This window comes from Ceratotherium simum, chromosome 18 (genome assembly GCF_057802395.1).
Source record: "Ceratotherium simum simum isolate JZ-2026a chromosome 18, ASM5780239v1, whole genome shotgun sequence".
NCBI classification, from domain to species: Eukaryota; Metazoa; Chordata; class Mammalia; order Perissodactyla; family Rhinocerotidae; genus Ceratotherium; species Ceratotherium simum.
The window spans coordinates 58,830,783-58,854,875 of NC_141917.1; the positions used below are offsets into that span (position 1 = coordinate 58,830,783).

The 24,093-nt window shown below is 49.7% G+C and overlaps 1 protein-coding gene across 5 annotated transcripts in view; it reads left to right on the plus strand.

Moving 5' to 3' along the window:
- The first annotated feature begins 2,531 nt into the window (after positions 1–2,531).
- The window catches only part of AKAP8L (A-kinase anchoring protein 8 like), a 34,221-nt gene continuing 12,659 nt past the window's right edge, over positions 2,532–24,093 (plus strand). Inside the window, exons 1-13 of one of the 5 annotated variants that reach the window (XM_014797731.2) lie at positions 2,532–2,649; positions 7,403–7,477; positions 11,951–11,983; positions 12,288–12,345; positions 12,448–12,528; positions 14,526–14,979; positions 15,071–15,167; positions 15,251–15,321; positions 15,697–15,760; positions 16,661–16,769; positions 18,222–18,363; positions 18,462–18,567; positions 18,781–18,911. In XM_014797731.2, coding sequence (XP_014653217.1) covers positions 2,637–2,649; positions 7,403–7,477; positions 11,951–11,983; positions 12,288–12,345; positions 12,448–12,528; positions 14,526–14,979; positions 15,071–15,167; positions 15,251–15,321; positions 15,697–15,760; positions 16,661–16,769; positions 18,222–18,363; positions 18,462–18,567; positions 18,781–18,911 — 1,434 coding nt within the window. In that variant the 5' untranslated portion in view covers positions 2,532–2,636. The other 4 variants (XM_004443531.3, XM_087443685.1, XM_087443684.1 and 1 more) reach the window with 4 other exon arrangements.

Sequence of the window (24,093 nt, forward strand, 5' to 3'; positions counted from 1 at the left end):
GGAGTCAGGGCACACATCTCACCTGGTGGGGGAAGGCCTCGACCACTTCCATCCATTCCACGCTGTGGGTGGGCATGTCTGAGACTTTGAAGGCAGGGAGGGCATCTCTTGGGATAAGAGCTGACCCAAAGGCACTTCCTCTTTCAGCTTTTTATAAATTAGTTTAAAAAATATAAGTAACACAAGCTGGATGTAAAAAAAAGTTCAAATGGTACAAGAACTTATAAAGTAACGTGGGGGGCCGGCCCTGTGGCATAGCGGTTCAGTGCGCATGCTCTGCTGCTGGCAGCCCGGGTTCGGATCCCAGGCGCGCACCGACGCACCACTTGTCAGGCCCTCCTGAGGCCGTGTCCCACGTAAAGTGGAGGAAGATCAGCACGGATGTTAGCTCAGGGCCAGTCTTCCTCAGCAAAAAGAAGAGGATTGGCATGGATGTTAGCTCAGGGCTGATCTTCCTCACACACAAAAAATAAAAAAAATAAAGTAACATGGGAAGCCCCTCCCCACCCACAATCTGCAATATGAGCCGTGTGGGTCTTTGAAAGGGTCGTATACGGTTCCTACCACAGAGGGAGCTTTTCCTAAAACTTCGGAGCAAGCCTCTTCTCAAGGCATTCTACTGTCTCGCTGAGGCAGAACATTGGATGTTAAACGAAATCATCAAATGAGGGTGAAATGATGGCTGTGGAATGTGCCATGAAGGAAGCTATGGGATCCAGGAGTGGTGTCCCGGGGCCCTGCCTTAGTTTGGAGGACAGGCAGGCAGGCCTCCCTGAGGGTGGCACTGAAATGAGCCCCACAGCTGGAACGCACATTGATCAGAGCTTTATGTACTTCACATGTGGAGTTTCTCAATGCATCACGAGACTTGTCCCATGTGGCAGCAAGTTCTGCACAAGCCCCACTTTAGGGGGAGGAGTTGCTTTATTAAAACATTTTATCATGAAGAATTCCAACCATACAAAAGTAGAATAGTAAAATAAAGCCTCATCTACTCATCAATTAACTCAATGCCAATCTCTTCAGCTATAACCGTTCCACGACTTCCTCCCATTTACCTATCTGAATTATGGTGAAGCACACCTTGGTCATCAGATCAATTAATCTCTTAATATTTCAGTATGTAGTTCTCTGAAGGATATGGACTTTAAAAAAATGCCATTATTACACCTAAAGAAATGGACAATTTCTCAATATCAAAAAGTCAGCAACAGCAGCATACTTGAAAACAAGTTTTCTAAGTAAAACAAAAAAGTGTACAAGTCATAATTGTACAGCTTGATAACTTCACAAACACGTTAAATACCATTTTCAGTGACTGCAGCTCTGTCAAGTCATTTCTTAGAAGTTGTGAGATGTCTCTGACAGTGGATTCCACATATCCAGTGAGGGTGCTGAGAGGGCTGGAGTCCTGCTGGGCTACCCTGGCATCTCCAAAGTCCGGAACAAACCAAGAGGATTTTAGAGAAGGGGTTCCAGCTTTTTTTGTGTGTGTGTGTGACGGAGATCAGCCCTGAGCTAACATCTGTGCCAATGCTCCTCTTTTTGCTGAGGAACACTGGCTCTGAGCTAACATCTATTGCCTATCCTCCTCCTTTTTTTTTCCCCCTAAAGCTCCAGTAGATAGTTGTGTGTCATAGTTGCACATCCTTCTAGTTGCTGTATGTGGGACACGGCCTCAGCATGGCCGGAGAAGCGATGCATCGGTGCGCACCGGGGATCCAAACCTGGGCCGCATGTAGCCGAGCGTGCGCACTTAACCACTAAGCCACGGGGCTGGCCCAGGAGTTCTAGCTGTAACACTTAGGTGTCAAGAACCTTGAGCAAGTCGTAAATTCCAAACCTCAGTTTTCTTATTTTTTAAATAGATTTTTGTTTTAAAAGGTCCTCACAGGTATGAGGGAGCATTTGAGATGATAAACAATACCAATATATTTATTACGTATATAAACATGCTATATATTTGTTATCGTTATGTAACGATCGATAACGAAATGTAACATTTAGTGCACCCAGCACTGGACTGATTTCTCTACACACATTGTGTTATATGACTGAACGTGTGCCCAACATCTTCTTTGGCGCTTAGTCGTGATTTTCATTCCAACGTAGCTTTACCGTGCTCGTTTTGGAGCTGAAGGCCAGAGAAGTTAAGAAACTTAGCTTAGGGCTGGCACAGCACCCCAGTGGCTGAGCCGGGACCGGAGCGGTGCCCTGCGCTGTAGACCCGACTCCTGCTGGCGGGCCTCGAGGACACATGGCCTCCTCTTGCCCGGCCGAGCTTGGGCCTCAGGTCTTTCCGTAGTGCACAGTTCTGCCCCTTAGAATTCTACGGGATTCCATCTCAGGTCGGCTCCTCTCAGCCAATCACCACGGGTTTGCAACAACGGAAGGCGGGGAATAAGGAGGGGTTTTCACGAGATTGGCAGCACTCTTAGCCACTGGCATGAGAAAGGGCTGAGATAGACGGTGCGTCCCCCCAATAGACGTGAAGGCCAGTGTCCACCACGAGCCAATGGCGTCGGGAGGCGGGACTCGATTGTGTGTAGAAAGGGCCTGCGGTATTGTCGCGGGGCTGCGGGGTCGGACGCGCAGAGTAGCTGCCGGAGTCGTTGGGTGCGGTGTTCGCCGCTGCTATGAGCTACACAGGTGGGCCCGGCAGGGAGGGGGTCGGACTCCGGGCGGGGAGGGACGGGGATGTGCTAGGGCCGCGCCAGCTGGCCCGCGCCTCCCCCGGGCGCTGGACGCTGCCCTCTCCGCGGTCACAAAATGGCGTCGCGGACCCGTCGCCTCGGGTTCGCGCCCCTCGCGCCTCGGCGCCTTAGTTCTCTGTGCCTCAGCCTCGCGGCCTGGCGTCGGCCGCCCGGGGGCTTGGCTTCCGTCCACTGTGAGCCCGGGCCTCAGCGCCGTAGGTCTCCTCCCGCCACCTCTGTCCCTGCCCGGTCTCCCGGCGCGCGGCGCCTTGGGGCGCCCCTTCTCGGCTCGGCCCTGCAGGTCGGTCAGCGGCCCGGCGCCCCCCGCGCGGTGTCCCTGCGGAGTGTGCCCGCCGCCCGGCCCGGGCGAGTCGGTGTGTGGAGGGTCCGGGGCCCTGCGGGGCGGGCCGAGCCTGGCGAAGACGGCCGCTCCCCTGCTCATTCATCCGGCGTCGGTCAGGCCGTGGGGTCGGGGCGCATGAGCGCTCCGCGCTGACGGCGTTCCTCAGGCGGTTCGCAGGCGGGGGCGCACCCGACAGACGCGGGCGGGGTCTGCTCTGGGGATCAGGACCCCGAGGGGTGGTCTGTCACACGTGGTGGCTGGCGGTCTCCAGAGAGGCGACGTTCGAGCGGAGGCCTGAATGGAGGGAGGGAGGTAAGGATGTCTGGACAGAAAGGCCCAGGGGCAGGAACTGCCCAGCTTGTTGGAAGGTCAGCCAGGGAGGCCAGTGGGATTTGAGCAGAGGAGAGGGTGGATGAGGACATCAGACAGGGGCCCTGGATCTGCTGGGGCAGCTGTAAGGTATCCCGGGATGATTTGGAAAGGCCGCCTGGGTTTGCCTTGGCAGTAACCGATGAGGCTTCTCAGTCGGGAGCCGTAGTCTAGGCTTCCCGCTTTGATGGGGTATTAGGCCTGAGCATGTTTGGTTGCTGGGTAACCTGTGTTCTCCTGGAATGTTCAGCACTGAGAATGGAACCTGAGTCTCTGGGCTCCTTTGTGGGCTGCTTTATGTTGGCCTTGACAAGGAGGTGGTGGCAGGCCTCCCTCCTCTGGTCCCCAGGTCGGGAGCTTGGTTAGAACCCCAGTTTTTCAGGCAACCGTCTCTTAGCCCAGTGGGTCTGAACCAGGGGCGGTTTCTGCCCCCCAGAGGACATTTGGCAATGTTTGGAGACATTTTTGGTTGTCACATCTGGGGATGGGGGTGCTACTGTCATCCAGTGGACAGAGGCCAGGAATGCTGCTGAACAGCCTACAATGCACAAGATGGCCCCCACCACAAAGAATTACCTGGCCCTGAACATCAGTAGTGCCAAGGTTGGGCAACCCTGCCCTAGCCTTCCTGTAGCTTTCCTGGTTCACAGGAAAGTCAGTAGAGTTGTTACTGACATCTCTGGAATTGAGATGTAATCCTTTTCCTCAGTTCTCAGCAAGAACTGGAAAACAGTTCCGAGGTTTTTAGGGGCAGGACTGCTGAATAAACCAGAAAATGAATGGTTGGGTGCTGCGGGGTAGCTTAATAATGGAGCATTTATATTTATAGACAGGGAACTGAGTGAGGTCACTAATGGCCACATCTGAATATCAACTCCACATCTTGTAGACTGTAATTCTGAGTTTGAGTGGGCACTGAGGTAGCCAAGCTAATGAAGTAATGATTAGTTTTTTCTTGATCCCCTGAAAACCACAGTAGCTTTATAGTGTCTTTCCTTTTTAAGAAGCAGACCACTAAAGTCAAAGGCATTTTAAGTCACATTTCAGACAACTATTTTCCTTTATAGAGAAGTTCTGGAGCCCTTGAAGCAAGTGTTACCTTTTTTATTAAGCATAGATGGTGACTAAAATAATTTATCTTTTCGATAACTTGTCCAGCTTTTGAACCTAGTTACTTTATGTATATTTGGGAAAGGAGGCTCCATCTCTAGCACTGAGAGGGGAGATGGGAGCAAAATGGAAAAACACAACAGAAAAATCCAAAATCAGCCCTTCAAACAAAGGTCTGAAATGCTACCAGTCTTTTTATAGGAGCATTTATTATCGCACACAGTTTCTTTCTATTAGGAATGTACAAGTGGTTTAGCTGGATGTTCTGGCTTGGGATTTCTCATGAGGTTACAGTTTGCATGTTAGCTGGGACTATAGTCCCCTGAAGGCTTGACTGGGGGTGAAGGACTCACCTCCAGGGCAACCCAGACTCTTGTGGCTGCCAGGTTGATGCTGGCTGTTGATTCCCCACCATGTGGACCTCTCCACACGCCTGCTCTTAGGAGTCTTCACAGCATGGTGGCCAGTTTCCCCCAGAATGAAAGATCTAAAAGAGAACAAGGTGGAAGCCTCAGAAGTCACACTCAGTCATGTCTGCAATATCTTGTTGGTTGCACTGGCTACCTCTCATAGTTAGGGAAGGAACAACATAGTGTCAGGAGGCAAGAATCATTGGAGGCCACCTTGGAGGCCGGTTACCACCAGACAGTAGAGGATGGAGGCAACCCAACTTAATTCCAGTTGTCCTCTAATTTTGTCACTTTCTATAATTTCTTCAAAGAATCCTCTTTCAGAAAAAAGAAGGAAAAGAATAAAACTGAGAACCTTTGTGTATTTTTGAGCGAAAAAGATTGTCAGAGAGGCTGGCCAAAAGGGAGGTGCTGTGATACCTAGTTATCATAAATCCACGATCTGACCCTTAGCTTTATAGGGCCAAAAACTTGCTTATTTTTTCACCCAGAGTTCATCAGCCTGGTAAATTGAACCAAGAAGAGAAAAATTTATGAACCAGACAAGAATTTATTTATCACTGGAGCATAACTGGCTAAGGAAGGTCCTGCTCTGGAGACAGTATTGTGGAACAGAATGTTAATGGGGGGAGGACAGAACTAGAGCAGAGGTTGCCCTTGAGCTCTGAAGGTTTGATAGATTGTCTTTCATTTTTCCCAGGGAAGAACCAGGGCCGCTCTCTCCTGAATAGACATAGGTCTTCTGCTCTGCAGCTTTTGTGCTGTGTTCCAGTATGTAGTCCTGTCAGCGTGTGGTAGGTTCCAATTGTAGCTGCAGTACTTAGAAACCACGGTACTTGGGGCCATTTTGCTGGTGGCCCTGATGCTGAACAAACAGGTTTCCAGGAGGTAGTTGAGCAGACAGTGGAAAAGGCGGGTGTAGGGTACTTTTTACACTGTGAGACTTCCCCACAGGTGAACTGTCTGAAGAATGCTCTCAGTGTTTCTTGTGGACAATGATTGATTAATCATCAGTGCTTAGGATTTAGGCATTTTGCGAAGGTCCTGGGTCCCTGGAGGGAATCCATTCTAGTATACCCTCTTTAATCAGAGAAGGTAAAAAAAAAAGTTTCACTTTCTCCTCCAGGCCCCAGTGCCCAGTCTTGGTTCCCTCCTCTGGGAAGTAAAGATAAAGTATGGGTCCACCAATCCTTATTTGAAACCATTGGAGCTGAGTGTGTTTTAGAATTTTGGCTTGAGAGAAGGACATTCCACAGCACCCCCACTGGGGTCTGGGGCAGCACCCTGTAATTAAATGCATTATTTCTGGACCAAGTGGGGAAAAGAAAGATTGTAATTGTCCTCGCAGGTCAGTTTTGCCCCAAAATGAGTGTTGGCACCACATTTGAGACCTGAGCACTTGGTTTTCAGACCTTTTTGGATTTTGGAATTGGAAGGTGAGGTATCTTGGCTCACACCCCTTGGCTGTGGTAAGGATGAAATGAAATAATGCAGATAAAGCTCTTAGCACTCTGCAGGGGAAACACTTGTTCAGTGTTGGCTGCTGGCTGCCGTCATTTTTGTTGCTATGGTCTTAAGAGATGAACTAGAAAGACAGTGAACAAATATGTGAATGCTCAAGGCGGGGTGGGGGTGGGGGTGGGCGCTAGGTGTATGCTTTTGTTGTAAATAAGCTATTGGAGGCACTGGCTTTAATTTTTAGGTCATGAGTTGGCTCTGATGGGAACAGACAAATATTGTCTCATAGTATCTGTCATAATTTCAGTGCTAAGGGTAAGTCATTTAAAAAAATATTTTTAAGTCCAGTTTTAAAGATAGTGTCAGGATTCATCATAATCTGTTATAATCGGCATTTAAGAGCAGTAGTTTCTGGTGGAGGTTCAAGTTTTCTTTACTTGGTACTAATTTATTTTAAGTTGAGAAGTAGCTTGACAGTTGAGACAGTAGGAAATAATACATAGTTATATGTGATATTTATTCTGTATAAATATGCTAACCTCAAGTAATTACATTTAAGAGGTCATTGTAATATACATATTTTTTTGTGGGAAAACTAAAAAGTCCAAAGCAGTTTCGGTCTCAGATTTAGGGGGAATGGGAGGGGTATTATTTGCCTTAGCATTATTCAAAACTAACCCCCATCCTTCTTTGAATTGGAGGTGGCTCATCTTTCAGTGATTTGATATAAGTATTTTCCTCATTTAACTCTAATAATTTTGGGTACCCATTTATCAAAACAGGATACTGGTTTAAAGTGTTTAAAAATTTTTATCCAGTTCTTCTGGCATAGCAAGTTAAATATAGCCTGCCTTTCCATTGGTTAATATGTTCTGGAGGTATAAGTGTTCAGAAGCTAGAGTTTTTGGTGGCTTTCCCGTGAGGGGAGGGCCTGCCAGCCAGTCTCCACTGAAGGGTAGTCTTGTGTCATCTGCTTGTGGCTTGTTTGGGGAGATTAACCACACTGTGCATATGTTTAGGCTTTGTCCAGGGATCTGAAACTACTTTGCAGTCGACATACTCAGACACGAGTGCTCAGCCCACCTGTGATTATGGTAAGTCTGGGCCCCTGGGAACCAGTGGGTGAGTGCTCTGCCTTCTCCTAGTGGCTGAGCAGTCCGATGTCTTAGTTGCCTTTGGCTTTGCTGTCGCCTCCTCTGGCTTTCCAAATGCGTTGTATAGAATGGTATGATGGGCCATGCTTCCCTTGGAGGGGGTTATGAGCAAGATGTTTGTGTTACTAGCAGGCTGGAGTTTTAGGGGCTGTAAATGATTGGTTCCTTTGACCCTTTGCCATTTTGTTAGAAGTACCTTTTAGAAGATCTCCTTTAGAGCCTTGGAAGGAGAGTGGCCAATCAGAGTCCAAAGGATTGATCTGAGCAGAAACCAAGCCATTGACTTAGCCCCAGTGTAGTGCTTGAGACTGCTGTGTGGGAGAGGCTGCCTGTCTGAATCTAGCAGGTTTTTAGAGACACAGTCAGACCATCTCAAGCCAACGGGCTCCTCACACACAGAGTTGAGGGAAAATCTCTGACTGATTTCTCAAGTGTGGACAGACACACTAAATCTCTAATTGAGAAGTAGCCACCCGACAGGATCCATAGATGTTCTGTCGGTGAGCTTCGGTAGCCCCAAACAGCCAATAAAACTGGTCTTGCCGTAGTCTGTGGCCCTGGGCGTCTGTTGAGAAGGAGCCTTCTTTGGAATTAATAAGGATAATGCCTTGGTTGCTGAGATGGGTGATTTGTTTTACTGTGAAGGTCTGGGGAAAGACTGAGCCTACACAGTGACATTCTGTCAAGAGTCACTGAATAAATGGACATAAGTAAGCTTCCTAAATATTAGCAAGTAGTCCCAGGGGGAGAGGGAGGCTTAAAGTGTTCTGAAATTGAATAAGGAGGTATCAGGTATTTCATAAATGAGGAGAACTTGGTTTGTATCACTTCCCTATCCTGTACTCCCACCTGCACCCGTTTTAATCAAACATAGTCCCAAATTGCACATCTTTTTGAATTGTTTTCCCTCTGGTTTACATATTCTGGGTACAAACATTTTATCGGATGTGCCATTTGCAAATATTTTCTCCCAGACTGTGGCTCATCTGTTTATTCTCTTGTTGATAGTGTCTTTTGAAGAACACAAGTTCTTCATTTTGATGAAGTCAAATTTATCAATCTTTTCTGTAATAGATCATGATTTTGGGGTTGTATCTGAGAAATTTATGCCTAACCCAAGGTCACAAAGATTTTCTTAGAATTTTTCTTCAGGTGCTTCATAGTTTTTATGTTTTACGTTTATTCTGTGATCCATTTTGAGTTAATCTTTCTACAAGGTATACAGTATAGGTCAAGATTCTTTTTTACCTTTGTTGGCAATCAATTGAACATATATGTGTGGTCTCTTTCCAGACTCATTCTATTCTGTTGATCTGTGTGTCTGACTTTCCTCCAGTACCACACTGTCTTAATTACTGCATAGTAAATAGTTAATGCAAACCTCTAGGTTTGTTCTTTTTCCAGAATTGACTTGGATATTCTAGTTCCTTTGCTTTTTCATATAAATTTTAGAATCAGTTTGTCAGTTTCTATAAAGATTCCTGCTGAGATTTTGAGTGGGATGGCCTTGAATCTATAGATTAATTTGGGAGAATTAACATCTTAACAATACTAAGTCTTCCAATCCATGAATACAGTATGTCACTCTATTTATTTAGATCTTTGATTTCTTTCGTTAGTGTTTCGTAGTTTCCAACACACAGATCTTGCACATATTTTGTTATAAATCTGTATACTTATTATGTATACCTATTGTATATTTGTATATTTGTTATACACCTAAGCACTCCATGTTTTTAGTGCTAAGGTAAATGGTACTTTTAAATTTTCAGTTTCCAGTTGTTCATTGCTAATATGTGGAAATGGGTTGATTTTTGTATATTGACTTCGTAATAAACCTCACTGAGCTCACTTATTCTAGTAACTCTCATAAATTTTGGGGGATTTTTTTTATGTAGACAATCATGTTGTGAAAGAATAGGAGCAGTTTTATTTTTCCTTCTAGCTTAAATTGCAAGAACAATATAATCACATTTAAATAACGTTTTGAAAAACAGTCAACCAAGAGGCTGGCCCCTAGTGTAGTGATTAAGTTTGTGCGCTCCACTTTGGTGGCCTAGGGTTCACAGTTTCAGATCCTGGCCGTGGACCTACACACCACTCATCAAGCCATGCTGTGGCAGCATCCCACATACAAAATAGAGGAGGATGGGCACAGATGCTAGCTCAGGGCTAATCTCCCTCAGCAAAAAGAAGATTGGCAACAGATGTTAGCTCAGGGCCAATCTTCCTCACCAAAAAAAAAAAAAAAAAAGTCAACCAAGATCCCACCATTTTAATATTTAACTTTTGTCGGCTTACCTATTTTAGGGAGTTGAATAATTTATTGGTGGATAGAATTGTGTATCCTGCTTTATTTTGCCTACTGTTAGAAGCATTTCCTTGTACTACATAAGGCTTAACAGATTCTTTTTTGATGCCTACATACAATATCTCACTGAGTAGGCTCGCTGTAATCTGGATAACTGTTACCTTAAGGTGGAACATTTACATTATTTTCTATTTTTGCTCTATAAGTATTGCTTACTATGACCACCTCCTTTTCTCTTCTTTTGTTTGTTTCTTTTTTTAAAAAATTATGTCCTTAAAATTCCCTTTGTCACTCATGATCTTAAGGGTCTGGGGGTGGAAATGAGTTCGGATGTTCTTTTGGAAGGGGCAGGTCTTGGGGAGTCCCCAGAGTCTGTAGTGTAGACAAAGGCTCCTCCCTGAAGGGACCCAGCTGGGGAGTCCATCAGGGGGGCTGGGTTGTTCAGGGCCTAGCAAGTGGCACATAGGGAGTGCTTGCCTGAGCCCCATCATAGTGCCCACTGCCTATCCTCATGTTTGCAGCGTTAAAGCCCACTCCTGCTTCTCTCCCTTATGCTTTCTTGCTCCTCTCTGGCAGGTCCTCGGCAGCTGAAGCCCGGGGCACCGTATTCTAGCCTCACAAGCAGAGCCCGTATGGGTCTGCCTTTGCTTCCCAGTCCTGTCTCCTTTTGAATAGCTGGTGTCCACTGTCCCTGGTGCAAACAGCCACGTGGCCAGGCTCGTGACCTGCGGGCGCTAAGTGTGCTCTACCAGCCTCTCTTCTCGCCTGTCAGAATGCCTCCTTCGCCACTCACTCTTTACATGGTTTCTTGCTCCTGGCTGTCCCTTGTTGCTCTTTGATTCTTTAGTGTCTCCGTTAACATGCAGTGCTCTGGGCCTGAGCAGTGTCCAGGACTGCCAGCCTCTCCTCCGCGTGCTCTGAGGATGATAGTTGTTGAATAAACAAATGAATGAGAAGCCTCTGCTTTGGTTTCTCCTGCTGAGGAGGATTTTTGCTTTGTGAGCACCCACAGTTCATTAAACATAGTATCTAAGGTTCCTTGCTGGTTTCTGATGCCGCCCCATTCCATTTGTGCACTAGATTGAAGAGGAACCTGAGTGAAGGACCTCGGCCTGCGCACCCCCCACCTGCCCTCCCACCTCCGCAGTCGCCCTTGTCCATCTTCTGTGTGTGTGCACTCTTGCTCTCCTGTGGCTGGATTCTGTTGTTCATCACACTGCATCTCACTGAGCTTTGGTCCCCTGCCCTAGGATGACCATGGCCTGTCTGTCTGCAGGGCAGAGACAATGTGGAGTAGGAGGTGACTTTGGAGTCCCACCAGAGATGCTGGGAAAGTAGTCGCCTGTTCTTGGGGACTCCCCTGGGGAGGAATCGTGTCTGCTTGAGTCAGAGTTCGCACTTGGCTTTGTACTCTGTCAGTTCTTAGTGGCTTTATGTTCCTGAAGGATGCATTTTCCTCATGTGCTGTGATAAAATCTAGAGCATATTTAGTTTATAATCCAGGTTGCTCTCAACAGCTTTTCTCAAGCTGGGAGTTGTGTCTTGTCTTCCCCCCTGCTGATGTGTTCCAGCACAGCACACTCACACAATTCCAGGGCTTGGTGGCCCTCCCTATTAAGGCAGACATTTGGGGGACTGGGGTGGTCAGTTTTTCTGCTCCAGATGGCTTTGCTGGGCGATTTGAGTGACGTGATTTCAGTGTGGATGTGAGCTCTGTGCTCAGCTTCTTGAACAGCATAGTCTGTGTGAGGCACCAGAAACCGCTCTCCTCTTCCTCTGATTGGTGCTTAGCTAGGAGCAGGGGTAATCTTCTAATTCTGGCTTTTTAAGAGAGGAGTGTAGGAGCCACATTCCTTAGCTGAGAGTGTTGGGAATGGGAGGCTCCTTAAATAGCAGATGGTCAGAGCCACAGAAGGTCACGGGCACCAGGGCAGCAAGTGGCCTAGTTTATGTAGTGCTCTCAAGCTCATGGCTTCTCAGTTAGGAGAAATTCAGTCTCCCGTAACCAGTTAGACACTGGGAATTGTGGTCTTTGTGCCTGAATTAAACTCTTGTTGTGTTGTAAGCAGTTATAGGTGTAATTGCCCTTTTACATTTTGTAGGGTATGGAACTTGGAACTCGGGGACAAACAGAGGCAAGTATCATCCCTACGATCGCTCTCCTTGCCCTTGGGGTTGAACTGTTGTGTGTTTCTGCCGCTGCCGAGTTTGGCCAAGGTTGGGAGGGTGTCTTTGGGGACCCCGGGGGTTCTGGGACCGAGGACTCCTTCACAGGAGGCTTCATCGGAATGGCTAAGGCCTCAGGTGGCTAGGTCTTCCCAGCTTGTCTCTGTGACAGAAGACGTCCTTGTCTCTGTTTGTCTCCCTCTCTCTCTCTCTGCCTCTCCTTTCCCTGCCTCCGCCATCTCTCTCTGTCTGTCTCTGTCTCCCTTGTTGCAGGCTACGAGAACTATGGCTACGGCTATGGCTATGGCCAGGATAACAGCACCAACTATGGGTATGGTATGGCCACTTCAAACTCTTGGGAAATGCCTAGCTCTGATTCACATGCAAACCCTAGTGCTGCGGGTAGCGCCAGTGCCGATTCCGTTCTGTCCAGAATTAACCAGCGCTTAGATATTGTGCCACACTTGGAGACAGACGTGATGCAAGGAGGCATGTACGGCTCAGGTGGAGAAAGGTGAGTGGTTGCCTGACTAGGGGCTGAAGCTCTGCAGGGCTGCCTCCTGCCTGCTGCCCCTGGCATCTCCCTGTCTGAACTGCCTCCCATGTTTGCTCCCTCCCTCCTTGCTTTGCTCCTGGGGCTCCTGGAGACTCTGCTTGGTGTCCAGTGCACTTCCCTCCTCTGACCTCTCACCTCCTCATCCCCCTGGTGGCCAGCACCTCTCTCAACTTGTAGAGGGAGGAACAACCCTGGATTGGGCTGGCTTCCCTGTATCCTCTGAATGGCTCTTCTCAGATGCAGAGTGTTAAGGGGCCCCTCCCTCTGGAGGCAGCCATTCCGAGTTCTCTGGAGACTTTGCATCCTGCATGGGGTCAGGGCAGGAGAGGTTGGGTGGGGTGTGCAGGGTGGCATGAGCTTTTGGGGCTGACCACAGTGACCTGGGCCGTCCCCATATGAGGGACAGGGCAGATGTGGACACTTCCTGACCACTCTTTGGTGCCTGACAAATGTGTGCCTGGTGAGCATTGGAAATGCCCCTATGAGGAACTGTTTTTGTCCTCATTCTGCAGGTGGGGAAACTGAAGCATAGACAGGTCACACCCCTTACCTAGAGGCACCCAGGAGTAAGTGGTGGAGCTGGGCCTTGGACCCAGCTCTGCCCTGCTCCACAGCATCACGCTGTGGGCGTTTGTCGTTGTCTGAACTGCTGCTGGCCCAGGAGTTCTTGTGCCCCAGCTAGAGGCTTCAGTGAGGAGGGTGCACATATTTCTAGCACAGGGTGGAGTAGAGCAGCCAAGTGGCTGCAGCTGACAGATGGGGAGAGCAGGGTGTAAAGGGGGACCTGGCCAGGCACTGGTGGGGCCAAGTGAGGCCCCAGGGCCCCTGGGGGACAGCAGGTGCCAAGGGGACTTATTTGCATGGGCTCTGTAGCAAGCAAAAGTGTGGGAGGAGCCCTGGGCACGCCCCCTGCCCTCGTGCCTGGCAGCCACCATGCTTGGAGCTGAGGCTGCCAAAGGCAGCATTGGGGCTTGGCTCTTGGCTCAGTGGCCACTGTGGACTTGCTGAGCTGAGGGCTTGGTGGGTGGAGCTTGGGCTTGCAGTCTGCCTGTGCACCTCCTTGCCACAGCGTGTGGTTGGGGAGCAGGGGCAAGGGATGGAGAGGCAACTGGGTAGCGCTGGCCGCTTCTCCCACAGCTGCTGGTGCTTTTCCGCTGCCTGACTTTGGCAAGGAGGGGCCTCTCTCTGCCTGTGAGCTGTGTGGGGTATGGGCAGCAGCCACGGATAGGAATGGCTGGCTCTCTGTGCTGTCCTCTCTCCCCACTGTGGGAGGTTTGGCCCACCTTCCCAGTTGCTGTGTAGGGTTCGATGCCCTGCCCTGGGCTTCAGGGTTGGTGTGAGAGAGCTCTTTTTATAGTCCCTAGGCAAACTCACAGTATCTTTCCTGGGAAACACTCCCCATTTTGTCTCCCTTCTCTTCTTGGGTGGTGAGAGGCTTTGGACGGTTTGGGGGTTCCCTCAGCCATGAGGGATGAGACTAGCTTGGGTGTCTTATGGGCATTATGAGCCCCGTTGGACAGGTATTCGTTGTGCTGGAGTGCCTGCGGACTGCAGGATGCTGAGGTGCTCGGCTCCGCCTCCCAAGAGTAGCCCTGGGTGTTGTGGCTATCACAGATATGTACACATGCTTCCTACAGGCTGTGGGCTGCCCCTGTGCCTGAGACCTACTCTACCCGGTTGTCAGTTCTTCTTAGGGTCCCCAAGCCGGTCCATGGCCACATGCACACTTGAAGATATCAGCTGAGGGGCCCTTCTTGCTTCTAGAATTCTGCTCCTGAGAGGCCTTTTAACTGACATTTCTGAACACTGAGCATCTCTGACAGGATGGGGTGGGTGCTGGAATGGGGCTTCCTGTCCCCAGGACAGGGAGGTTTGGGGAGAGGAAAAGTAGTAGGCTCTGCCCAAGGACGATGGGACCTGAGGCCCTCCCTGATGCTTGCCACCTGCCTCTGCAGATATGATTCCTACGAGGCCTGTGACTCAAGGGCCATCCTGAGCGAGCGTGACCTGTACCGGTCGGGCTACGACTATGGCGAACTTGACCCTGAGATGGAAATGGCCTATGAGGGCCAGTACAGTGCCTACCGTGACCAGTTCCGCATGCGTGGCGGCGACACCTTTGGCCCACGGGCTCAGGGCTGGGCCCGGGACTCCCAGAGTGGCCGGCCGATGGCCTCGGGCTATGGGCGCATGTGGGAAGACCCCATGGGGGCCCGGGGCCAGTGCGTGCCTGGTGCCTCCCGGCTGCCCTCCCTCTTCTCTCAGAACATCATCCCCGAGTATGGCATGTTCCAGGGCATGCGTGGTGGGGGCGCCTTCCCTGGTGGCTCCCGCTTTGGCTTCGGGTTTGGCAATGGGATGAAGCAGATGAGGCGGACCTGGAAGACCTGGACGACGGCTGACTTCCGGGTGAGTGGAGGAAGCCTTCCTTCCTGGCCTGCAGCTGGGTGGAGTGAGGGGCCTGGAGCCACCCACTGTGACCTGGTTCTTTCTGACCCAGACCAAGAAGAAGAAGAGAAAGCAGTGCAGCAGTCCTGATGAGCCGGATAGCAAAGCCACTCGTACAGACTGCTCAGATAACAGTGATTCAGACAATGGTGAGCCAGGGCTCTGGGCTGCCAGCCCCTGCCCCCTGCCCCCTGCGGCTCCTGGGCTGAGCTTGTCTCCTTTTGTCTTTCAGATGAGGGCACTGAGGGGGAAGCTGCAGAGGGCACTGAAAGTGCCGAGACTGTGGAGAAAGGCTCCAGAGCAGTAAGTGGCCCGGGCTCTGTGGTGGTCTCTGTCTGCAAGTGGGCCTGTGAGGAGCAGGCTGACTGAGCTCCTAGGCTGCAGAGCAGGGCTCTCCATGGGTCCACAGGCTGTGCTGAGTCAGCTCTGCATGCACGCATGACCAGCACAAGGAGGCGGCAAGGTCTGATAGAGCACAGGCTGCATGGGCAGGCTGCCTGGCACTGGAGGCCAGGTTTTCTTGTCGGAAAATGGTGGGATGAGCCCTCTATGCAAGAGCTGGTGGGAGGATGTGAGGCTCCTGGCCCAGTGCCTGGCATATAGCAAGGCCTTGTCATTTAGAGCCATCACAAGCAACTGCACAGGCTTTAACATTGGGTTTTTGAAATTGTGTCTCAGGAAGGAGAAGATGAAGAGGGAAAAGAGGAGGGGAAGGAAGAAGGCAAAGAGGATGCAGACAAGCGTGAGTCTTCTGAGTGGCCAGGGTGCCAGGGTGTCTCTTCTAGGTGCTCATGGTGGGAGGGATCCAGCTCAGGGCAGAGTTGTGGCAGAAATGTGGCCAGCTTGGGCCCTCCCTTGTGAGGCCGGGTATGTGCTGGCCGGGGGCTCCTCTTCTTCTGCCCGCTTCTCACTCTGCCCCTGTTCTTTGCAGGCAGAGGCAGTGGCCCCTGCCTAGCACATTGGTTTTGCCTTCAGGTGGGGGCAGCAAGCAAAAGTGTGGGGGTACCCCAGGCACACCCCATGCCCTCGGTACCTCAGTAACGTGCAGTTCCAAGTCCTCAGTGGCTGGTGTGTCTGAGCTGGGACCCTTGGTGCAGTTTTTACGGCTCTGGTTTGCGTGTCCTCTCCCTTAGCGCCTCTCCAGCCCCTGTTGGGAGTCCGTGTCCCCCTACCTGAGTGATGAGCGCCAGCAGGTACCTAACAGTAAATCAGCCTCAGCCCACTGTTGCCGCGGTGCCCAATGGGGGGTGGGCAGGGCCATGTGAGCTTTGGGGTCTTTGCCCCTGGGGGCCACACTCAGGCCCCAGCCGCAGCCTCCCTGCATTCTGCCACCCGGCCTCTCTGAACTTGTGCCACTGTCCCCACCTAGACAGCCTCTCTTTGCCTTCCAGCCTCCCCGTGACCCACTCCAGAGTGTGGGCATCCTGGAGAGTGGTGGGGTCAGCATGTGTCCTCCCTGCTTCAGAGCCTAGGACAAAACTGCTCCTGGCCCAGCCCAGGGTACTCAGCCCTGCTCGTGGCCAGATGTTTTGCTGAGACAGCTGCTCTCAGAATGGACCCTCTGGAGTAGATGGCGGGTGATCCAGCCAGAGGCCTCACCTGGCAGAACCACGCTGGTGACTGTGCCCATCTGTTCCCACAGGGGCCCTGAACACCCAGGATGAGAGCAGTCAGGCCAAGCGCAAGTTGCAGGCAGGCAAGAAGAGCCAGGACAAGCAGAAAAAGCGGCAGCGGGACCGCATGGTGGAAAGGTAACCAGCTTCCCTCCACCCCTTTGCCTCTGCCTCGCTGTGGGGCTGCTGCAGGAGAGCAGGGCCACGGCTCTGCTGCCTCGCCACCCTCTGGCCTCCCTTGGGAGCTGCCACCTGCTCGGCCGTGCATGGACCCTGCTTCCCACCAGGCCCAGCTCCCAAGGCCTGACTTGTCCCTTGCCCCTCTGCTGCCGCCTGGCGACCGGTAGCATCTTTGGCCTGAGACCTGACACTGCTCGGCACCGTTGCCCAGAAGCTCCAGCGCTAGGTCACTCGGCGCACGAGCCCCGAGGTGCACTGGGGGCCTGATGCCCCCGCGGGAGGGGGCCAGCTCATCAGAGACTCGAGGTCCAAGGCGCCTGTGCCACCCCAGCTAGCTGCCAAGAGGCCGCCACTGTGCCCAGGAGAGATGGCAGCACGTGTGGGCTGTGGCAGCCTCGGGCCTGCCCTCTGCCCTGCCCGCCGGCCCTGTCAGGCCGGGCCTGTCTGCGGCTGAGCCCTTCACGCCCCTTGGTTGGGTCTGTCTGCCCTCAGGGCTCCCGCATTGGCGCTTGCCTCCTCCTCCTCCGCCTCAGACTCTTGCTCTTGCTGGACCTTCCTCAGCCTCGCCGGCGCCCAGCCCCTGGGCTCTCCAGACAAAGCTGACCCTGTGGCCCAGATAAGGACGTCCGGCAGAGGTAGGGACCCGCCCCGAGGCCTCGGTGGCGGCTGGCCTCCTCCGCCCCTTGCCACGGCGGCCTGCTCCAGCCCAGGCCCCAGACCCCAGGCTTCTGCTGTGGACACCAGGCCCAGACAGAGCACCTCGCTCAGGTGACTCCAGGCTGCCCTCTGGCAGGCCAGGCGGGCGCCCTTCTTCCAGCTCAGACTGGTCTCTTCTTGGAAGAGGAAGATGAGGCAGCAGGTGCCCAGGCCTGCTTGCCTCCCATCCCTCCTGACACCACCCCCAAGCATTCTGAGCCGAGGATGGGCTGGGCCTTTCAGTCCCCCAGACCCCAGAAGGAAGATGCAGCACCTTTTCGGGCCCTGCCTCGGGACTGTGTACTCCACTCTGCACCTCAGGGCCACCTGGCTCATGGCAGGGCATCCTTCCTTCCGGTCCCCAGCTGGGCCAAGTGCACAAGCTGCTGCCCAGCCTTGGTAGAGAGGCCCTCCGGCAACCTTCCAGCGACTCCTTGCCTGTTGCAGCAGCTGCTGCCTCAGGCTTCAGCCTCCTGCCTGTGGGAAGAAAGAGCTCCTCCCCTGTCCCCTGTGTTGCAGTAACTGCAGCCTACAGACTTTCTGTCCCTTTCTACTCCCAACCCCACTGGTCCCAGCCTGTCCCCCTGCTGGGACCGCACGCTAGAGGCCCATGAGCAAGGCCTTTTTCAGGGCTGGCAGCTGGGTTAGGTGAGGCAGCAGCACTACTCTCTGGGACCCTCGTGGCCTCAGCCCCTCGTTTCCCTCCTGTGGCAGGATCCAGTTTGTGTGTTCTCTCTGCAAATACCGGACCTTCTATGAGGATGAGATGGCCAGCCACCTTGACAGCAAGTTCCACAAGGAGCACTTTAAGTATGTAGGCACCAAGCTCCCCAAGCAAACGGCTGACTTTCTGCAGGTGAGCCTTGGAGTGGCACAGCTGCTGTAGCTTCTCCGGCCCCTCAGGACCTGGAGCAGCCCACACAAACCTTGCTATCTCCTGGGTATCTCTGGCAGGAGTACGTCGCCAACAAGACCAAGAAGACAGAGGAGCTGCGGAAAACTGTGGAGGACCTTGATGGTCTGATCCAGCAGATCTACAGAGACCAGGATCTGACCCAAGGTGAGGAGGTTCCATCCCCCACCAGGCAGAGCTTTAGCCTGCTCTCCTCTGGTTCTCAGAGTGGGGTCACAACACTCCTTTGTTCTGCTAGGGAGGGTCAGTGAGAACAGCCTCAGGCCCACGTGGAAGTGGCAGGTGAGGGGCTGGTGTGATGTTTTCCCCCAACTTAGGCACCTGGGACGAGTGGTGACCCCCTCCTTCTGCCCCCTACAGAAATTGCCATGGAGCATTTTGTGAAAAAGGTAGAGGCTGCCCACTGCGCAGCCTGTGACCTCTTCCTGCCCATGCAGTTTGGGATCATCCAGAAGCACCTCAAGACCACGGATCACAACCGGAACCGCAGGGTGAGTGGCCACCAGTGACCTCCCACCATCCTGTTGGTTGACTAGCTGAGGCCTCTGGGGAGGTCCTGGGGTTATAACCTCTGCCTGCCTGTGAGGAGTTGCAGGGGGTTGTGGGAGACAGGCAGATACAGACATTTCTGGCCTGACGCAGTCAGCGCAGCTATAGAGAGAGGGGTGGGAAATGGGGACTCTTCCTGGGAGAAGGTGGCATCAGAGGTGGACCTTAAAGAGCAGTAGGCTATGGGATATGGGGATCTCCATGTGCATAGGGGCCATCAGCCAGATTAGGTTCAGAAACCCAGTGGAGAAGTGTATAGTGCAAGTGTTGCTGGAGGAGGGGTTGGACTTCAGAGGTTCATGGGGGCTGGGCTCAGGGGTCTGGGCTTGCTCCTGTAGGCAGCAAAGTTTTTTTTTTTTATTGAGGTCATGTTGGTTTATAACATTCTATAAGTTTCAGGTGTACATCATTATATTTCGAATAATGTATATACTGCATCGTGTTCACCACCAAAAGTCTCATTGCCATCTGTCACCATACACATGTGCCCCTTCATCCCTTTCACCCTCCCACTCCCTTCCCCTCTGGTAACCACCAATCTGTTCTCTGTGTGTGTGTGTTTATCTTTCACATATGAGTGAAGTCGTACAGTAATTGTCTTTCTCCATCTGACTTATTTTGCTTAGCATAATACCCTCAAGGTCCATCCACGTTGTCACAGAAAGATTTCATCTTTTTGTATGGCTTAGTATTCCATTGTGTATGTATACCACATCCTTATCCATTCATTTGTTGATGGGCACTTGGGTTGCTTCGAAGTCGTGGCTGTTGTGACTAATGCTGCAATGATCATAGGGGTGCATATATCTTTACACATTCGTGTTTTCATGTTCTTTGGATAAATACCCAGCAGTGGAACAGCTGGATCCTATGGTAGTTGTATTCTTAATTTTTTGAGGCATCTCCATACTGTTTTCCATAGTGGCTGCACCAGTTTGCATTCCTACCAGCAGTGTATGCGAGTTCCCTTCTCTCCACATTCTCTCCAACATTTGTTATTTCTTATCTTTTTAATGATAACCATTCTTTTTTTTTTTTAATTTAATTTTATTTATTTTTTTCCCCAAAGCCCCAGTAGATAGTTGTATATCATAGCTGCACATCCTTCTAGTTGCTGTATGTGGGACACGGCCTCAGCATGGCTGGAGAAGCGGTGCGTCGGTGTGCGCCCGGGATCCGAACCCGGGCCACCAGCAGCGGAGTGCGTGCACTTAACCGCTAAGCCACGGGGCCGGCCCAAATGATAGCCATTCTGATGTGTGTGAGGTGATAACTCATTGTAGTTTTGGTTTGCATTTCACTAATAATTAGTTATGTTGAATATCTTTTCATGTGCCCTTTGGCCATCTGTATATCTTCTTTGGAAAAACGTCTATTTAGATCCTCTGCCCATTTTTTAATTGGGTTGTTTGTTTTTTGTTGTGGAGTTGTATGAGTTCGTTATAATAATTTTGGATATTAATGCCTTATTGTATATATGATTTGCAAATATCTTCTCCCAGTTGGTAGGTTGTCTTTTTGTTTTATTGGTGGTTTCCTTTGCTGTGCAGAAGCTTTTTAGTTTGATGTGTCCCATTTGTTTATTTTTTCTTTTGTTTCCCTTACCTGAGGAGGGCAGCAAAGTTTTTAAATGCGGAACTACCAGGATTAGAGTTGGTGTTGAACTAGAGACTTCAGGCACCTGGTGTGGGAGGGAGGCTAGGGCAATGAGGGGCTGCTGCCATATCAAGACAGGGGTGTGCCACCACCTTGGGAATAAAGAAAACGGCAAGATAGAAGAACTGTTTAAGGAAGTGACCAGGAGTTTGGGATGTCTCAGATTTCTAGCTTAAGTAACTGGTAGACAGTGGTGCTGCTAAGATGGGGAAGATGGTATATGGTACGCGGAAAGGAGCAAGTTTGGCAAGAATTTGAACAAGTTCTTTCTTGTTTTCCAGTGTATCCCCAGTGCCTACTACAGAAGCCTGAGTAGGTGTTCTTTGGTTAATGGATGACATGCTGGGTTGGAGGTGGCTATTGGAGATCAAGTGGGGGTGCAGGGGCTGTCCAGTAAGGAGAGAGCAGATTCATCTCTGGTCTTTCTCAGTGCAGTGATTCTCAACAGTGGGATGGGGTTAGGGGTTCTGGCTTGGGTGGTTGAGGAAATCTTGTAGGGATCTTTCCAAGATCAGATTCTTGGGTTGGCAGCTGATAAAAGGGGTAGGGAGAGAGCAGACTACAGAGGATGGACAGTGCATGGCGTTAAAACTTTTGTACGACCTAGGTGAAATGAATGATAACTAGCAAAATATAAGTTCAAAATTGATCCTAAAAGAAGTAAGAAAAAAAAGAAAAAACAGCCGTAACAACTAGTGGGGGGAGGGGTCTTGGAAGGGTGATGAAAGATACTTAGCACCAGAAGTAGTTGGTTTCTAGAGATAATTTAAACACTATATTTTTCAAAATTCCAGACTGTATAAATGAATGGAATGCTTTTAGTTTTTGTTTTTTTTTTTTTTGGTAACAGCTTTATTCAAGTATAAATCACATACCATACAATTCACCCATTTAAGATGTACAATTCAATAGTTTTTAATGTATTCACAGTTTTGCAGCCATCACCACAATCAATTATAGAACATTTTCATCACCTCAAAAAGAAACCATACCCTTTAGCTCCCCAACCCCCCATGTTCCCCCAGCCTTAGGCAACCACCAATCTACTATCTGCTTATTTTTGCTTATTCTGGACATTTCATATAAATGGACTCATGTAATACATGGTTTTCTGTGATAAGCTTATTTCGCTCTGCTAATGCTTTCAAGGTTCATCCACATTGTAGCATATATCAGAACTTCATTCCTTTGTATGGCCTAATACTATTCTCTTGTGTGGGTATACCGTATTTTGTTTATCCAAAGTGGCTGCACCATTTTATATTCCCATCAGCAATGTATGAGGATTGTGATTTCTCCGCATCTCATCAGCACTTGTTTTTTTTGTGTATGTGTGAGGAAGATCGGCCCTGAGCTAACATCTGCCAATCCTCCTCGTTTTGCTGAGGAGGACTGGCCCTGGGCTAACATCCATGTCCATCTTCCTCTACTTTATATGGGACGCCACCATAGCATGGCTTGCCAAGCCGAGTGTCGGTGCACGCCCGGGATCTGAACTGGCGAACCCCGGGCCGCCACAGCAGAGCACGCGCACTTAACCGCTTGCGCCACCAGGCTGGCCCCAGCACTTGTTATTATGTGACTTATTTTTCTCCCCAAAGCCCCAGTACATAGTTGTGTATCATAGTTGTCGAGTTGTAGCTCTTCTGTGTGGTACACTGCCTCAGCATGGCTTTATGAGCAGCGAGTAGGTCCACGCCCAGGATCCGAACTGGTGAACCCTGGGCCACTGAAGTGGAGTGCACAAACTTAACTGCTACGCCACTGGGCCAGCCCCATCTGACTTTTTGATTCTAGCCATCCTAGTGGGTGTGAAGTGGTATCCATTTATTTTTTATTTGCATTTCCCTGATGGCTGGTGATGATAAACATCTTTTTTTTTTTTTTTTTCCACTTGGTTTCACCATGTAGTTTATTCTTTCTTTCATTTTCTCCTGTTACACAGAGTCACTTGAGTACTGTATGCTGTGCATTTTCCCAAGTGCTTGATATGTACTACCTCATTTAATCTTCACAGCTAGCTTGTGAGATGGATATATTATTACCCTTATTTATAGGTGAGAAAATTCACTGTCCTTCTCAAGGTCCCTGAGCTAGAGGATGGTAGAACTGTAATTGAAATCAAGGTTTTAGGACTTCTAGTTTGGTGCTTGTTTTTTTTTTTTTTGTTTTTTAGTTTTTTGTTTATTGCAGTAACATTGGTTTATAACATTGTATAAATTTCAAGTGTACATCATTATACTTCTATTTCTGCATAGATTACATCATGTTCATCACCCAAATACTAATTACAACCCATCACCATACACATGTGCCGAATTATCCCTTTCGCCCTCCTCCCTTCCCCCTTCCGCTCTGGTCACCACCATCCAATCTCTGTCTCTATGTGTTTGTTTATCGTTGTTATTATCTACTACTTAATGAAGGAAATCATACGGTATTTGACCTTCTCCCTCTGACTTATTTCACTTTGCATAATACCCTCAATGTCCATCCATGTTGTCACAAATGGCTGGATTTCATCGTTTCTTATGGCTGAGTATTATTCCATTGTGTATATATACCACAGCTTCTTTATCCATTCGTCCCTTGATGGGCACTTAGGTTGCTTCCAAGTCTTGGCTACTGTGAATAACGCTGCAATGAACACAGGGGTGTATGTATCTTTACGCATTGGTGTTTTCAAGTTCTTTGGATAAATACCCAGCAGTGGAATAGCTGGATCATATGGTAGTTCTATCCTTGATTTTTTGAGGAATCTCCATACTGTTTTCCATAGAGGCTGCACCAGTTTGCACTCCCACCAGCAGTGTATGAGAGTTCCCTTCTCTCCACATCCTCTCCAACACATGTTGCTTCCTGTCTTGTTAATTATAGCCATTCTGATGGGTGTGAGGTGATATCTCATTGTAGTTTTGATTTGCATTTCCCTGATAGTGATTTTGAACATCTTTTCATGTGTCTGTTGGCCATCTGTATATCTTCTTTGGAGAAATGTCTGTTCAGGTCTTTTGCCCATTTTTTAATTGGGTTGTTAGTTTTTTTGTTGTTGAGATGCATGAGTTCTTTATATATTTTGGAGATTAAGCCTTTATCAGATGTATGGTTTGCAAATATCTTCTCCCAATTGTTAGGTTGTCTTTTCGTTTTGTTGATGGTTTCCTTTGCTGTGCAGAAGCTTTTTAGCTTGATGTAGTCCTATTTGTTTATTTTTTCCATTGTTTCTCTTGCCCGGTCAGACATGGTGCTTGAAAATATGTTGCTACCACTGATGTCGAAGAGCGTACTGCCTATGTTTTCTTCTAGAAGTTTCATAGTTTCATAGTTACATTCAAGTCTTTAATCCATTTGGAGTTAATTTTTGTGTATGGTGTAAGGTAAGGGTCTACTTTCATTTTTTTGCACGTGGCTATCCAGTTTTCCCAGCACCATTTGTTGAAGAGACTTTCTTTTCTCCATTGTGTGTTC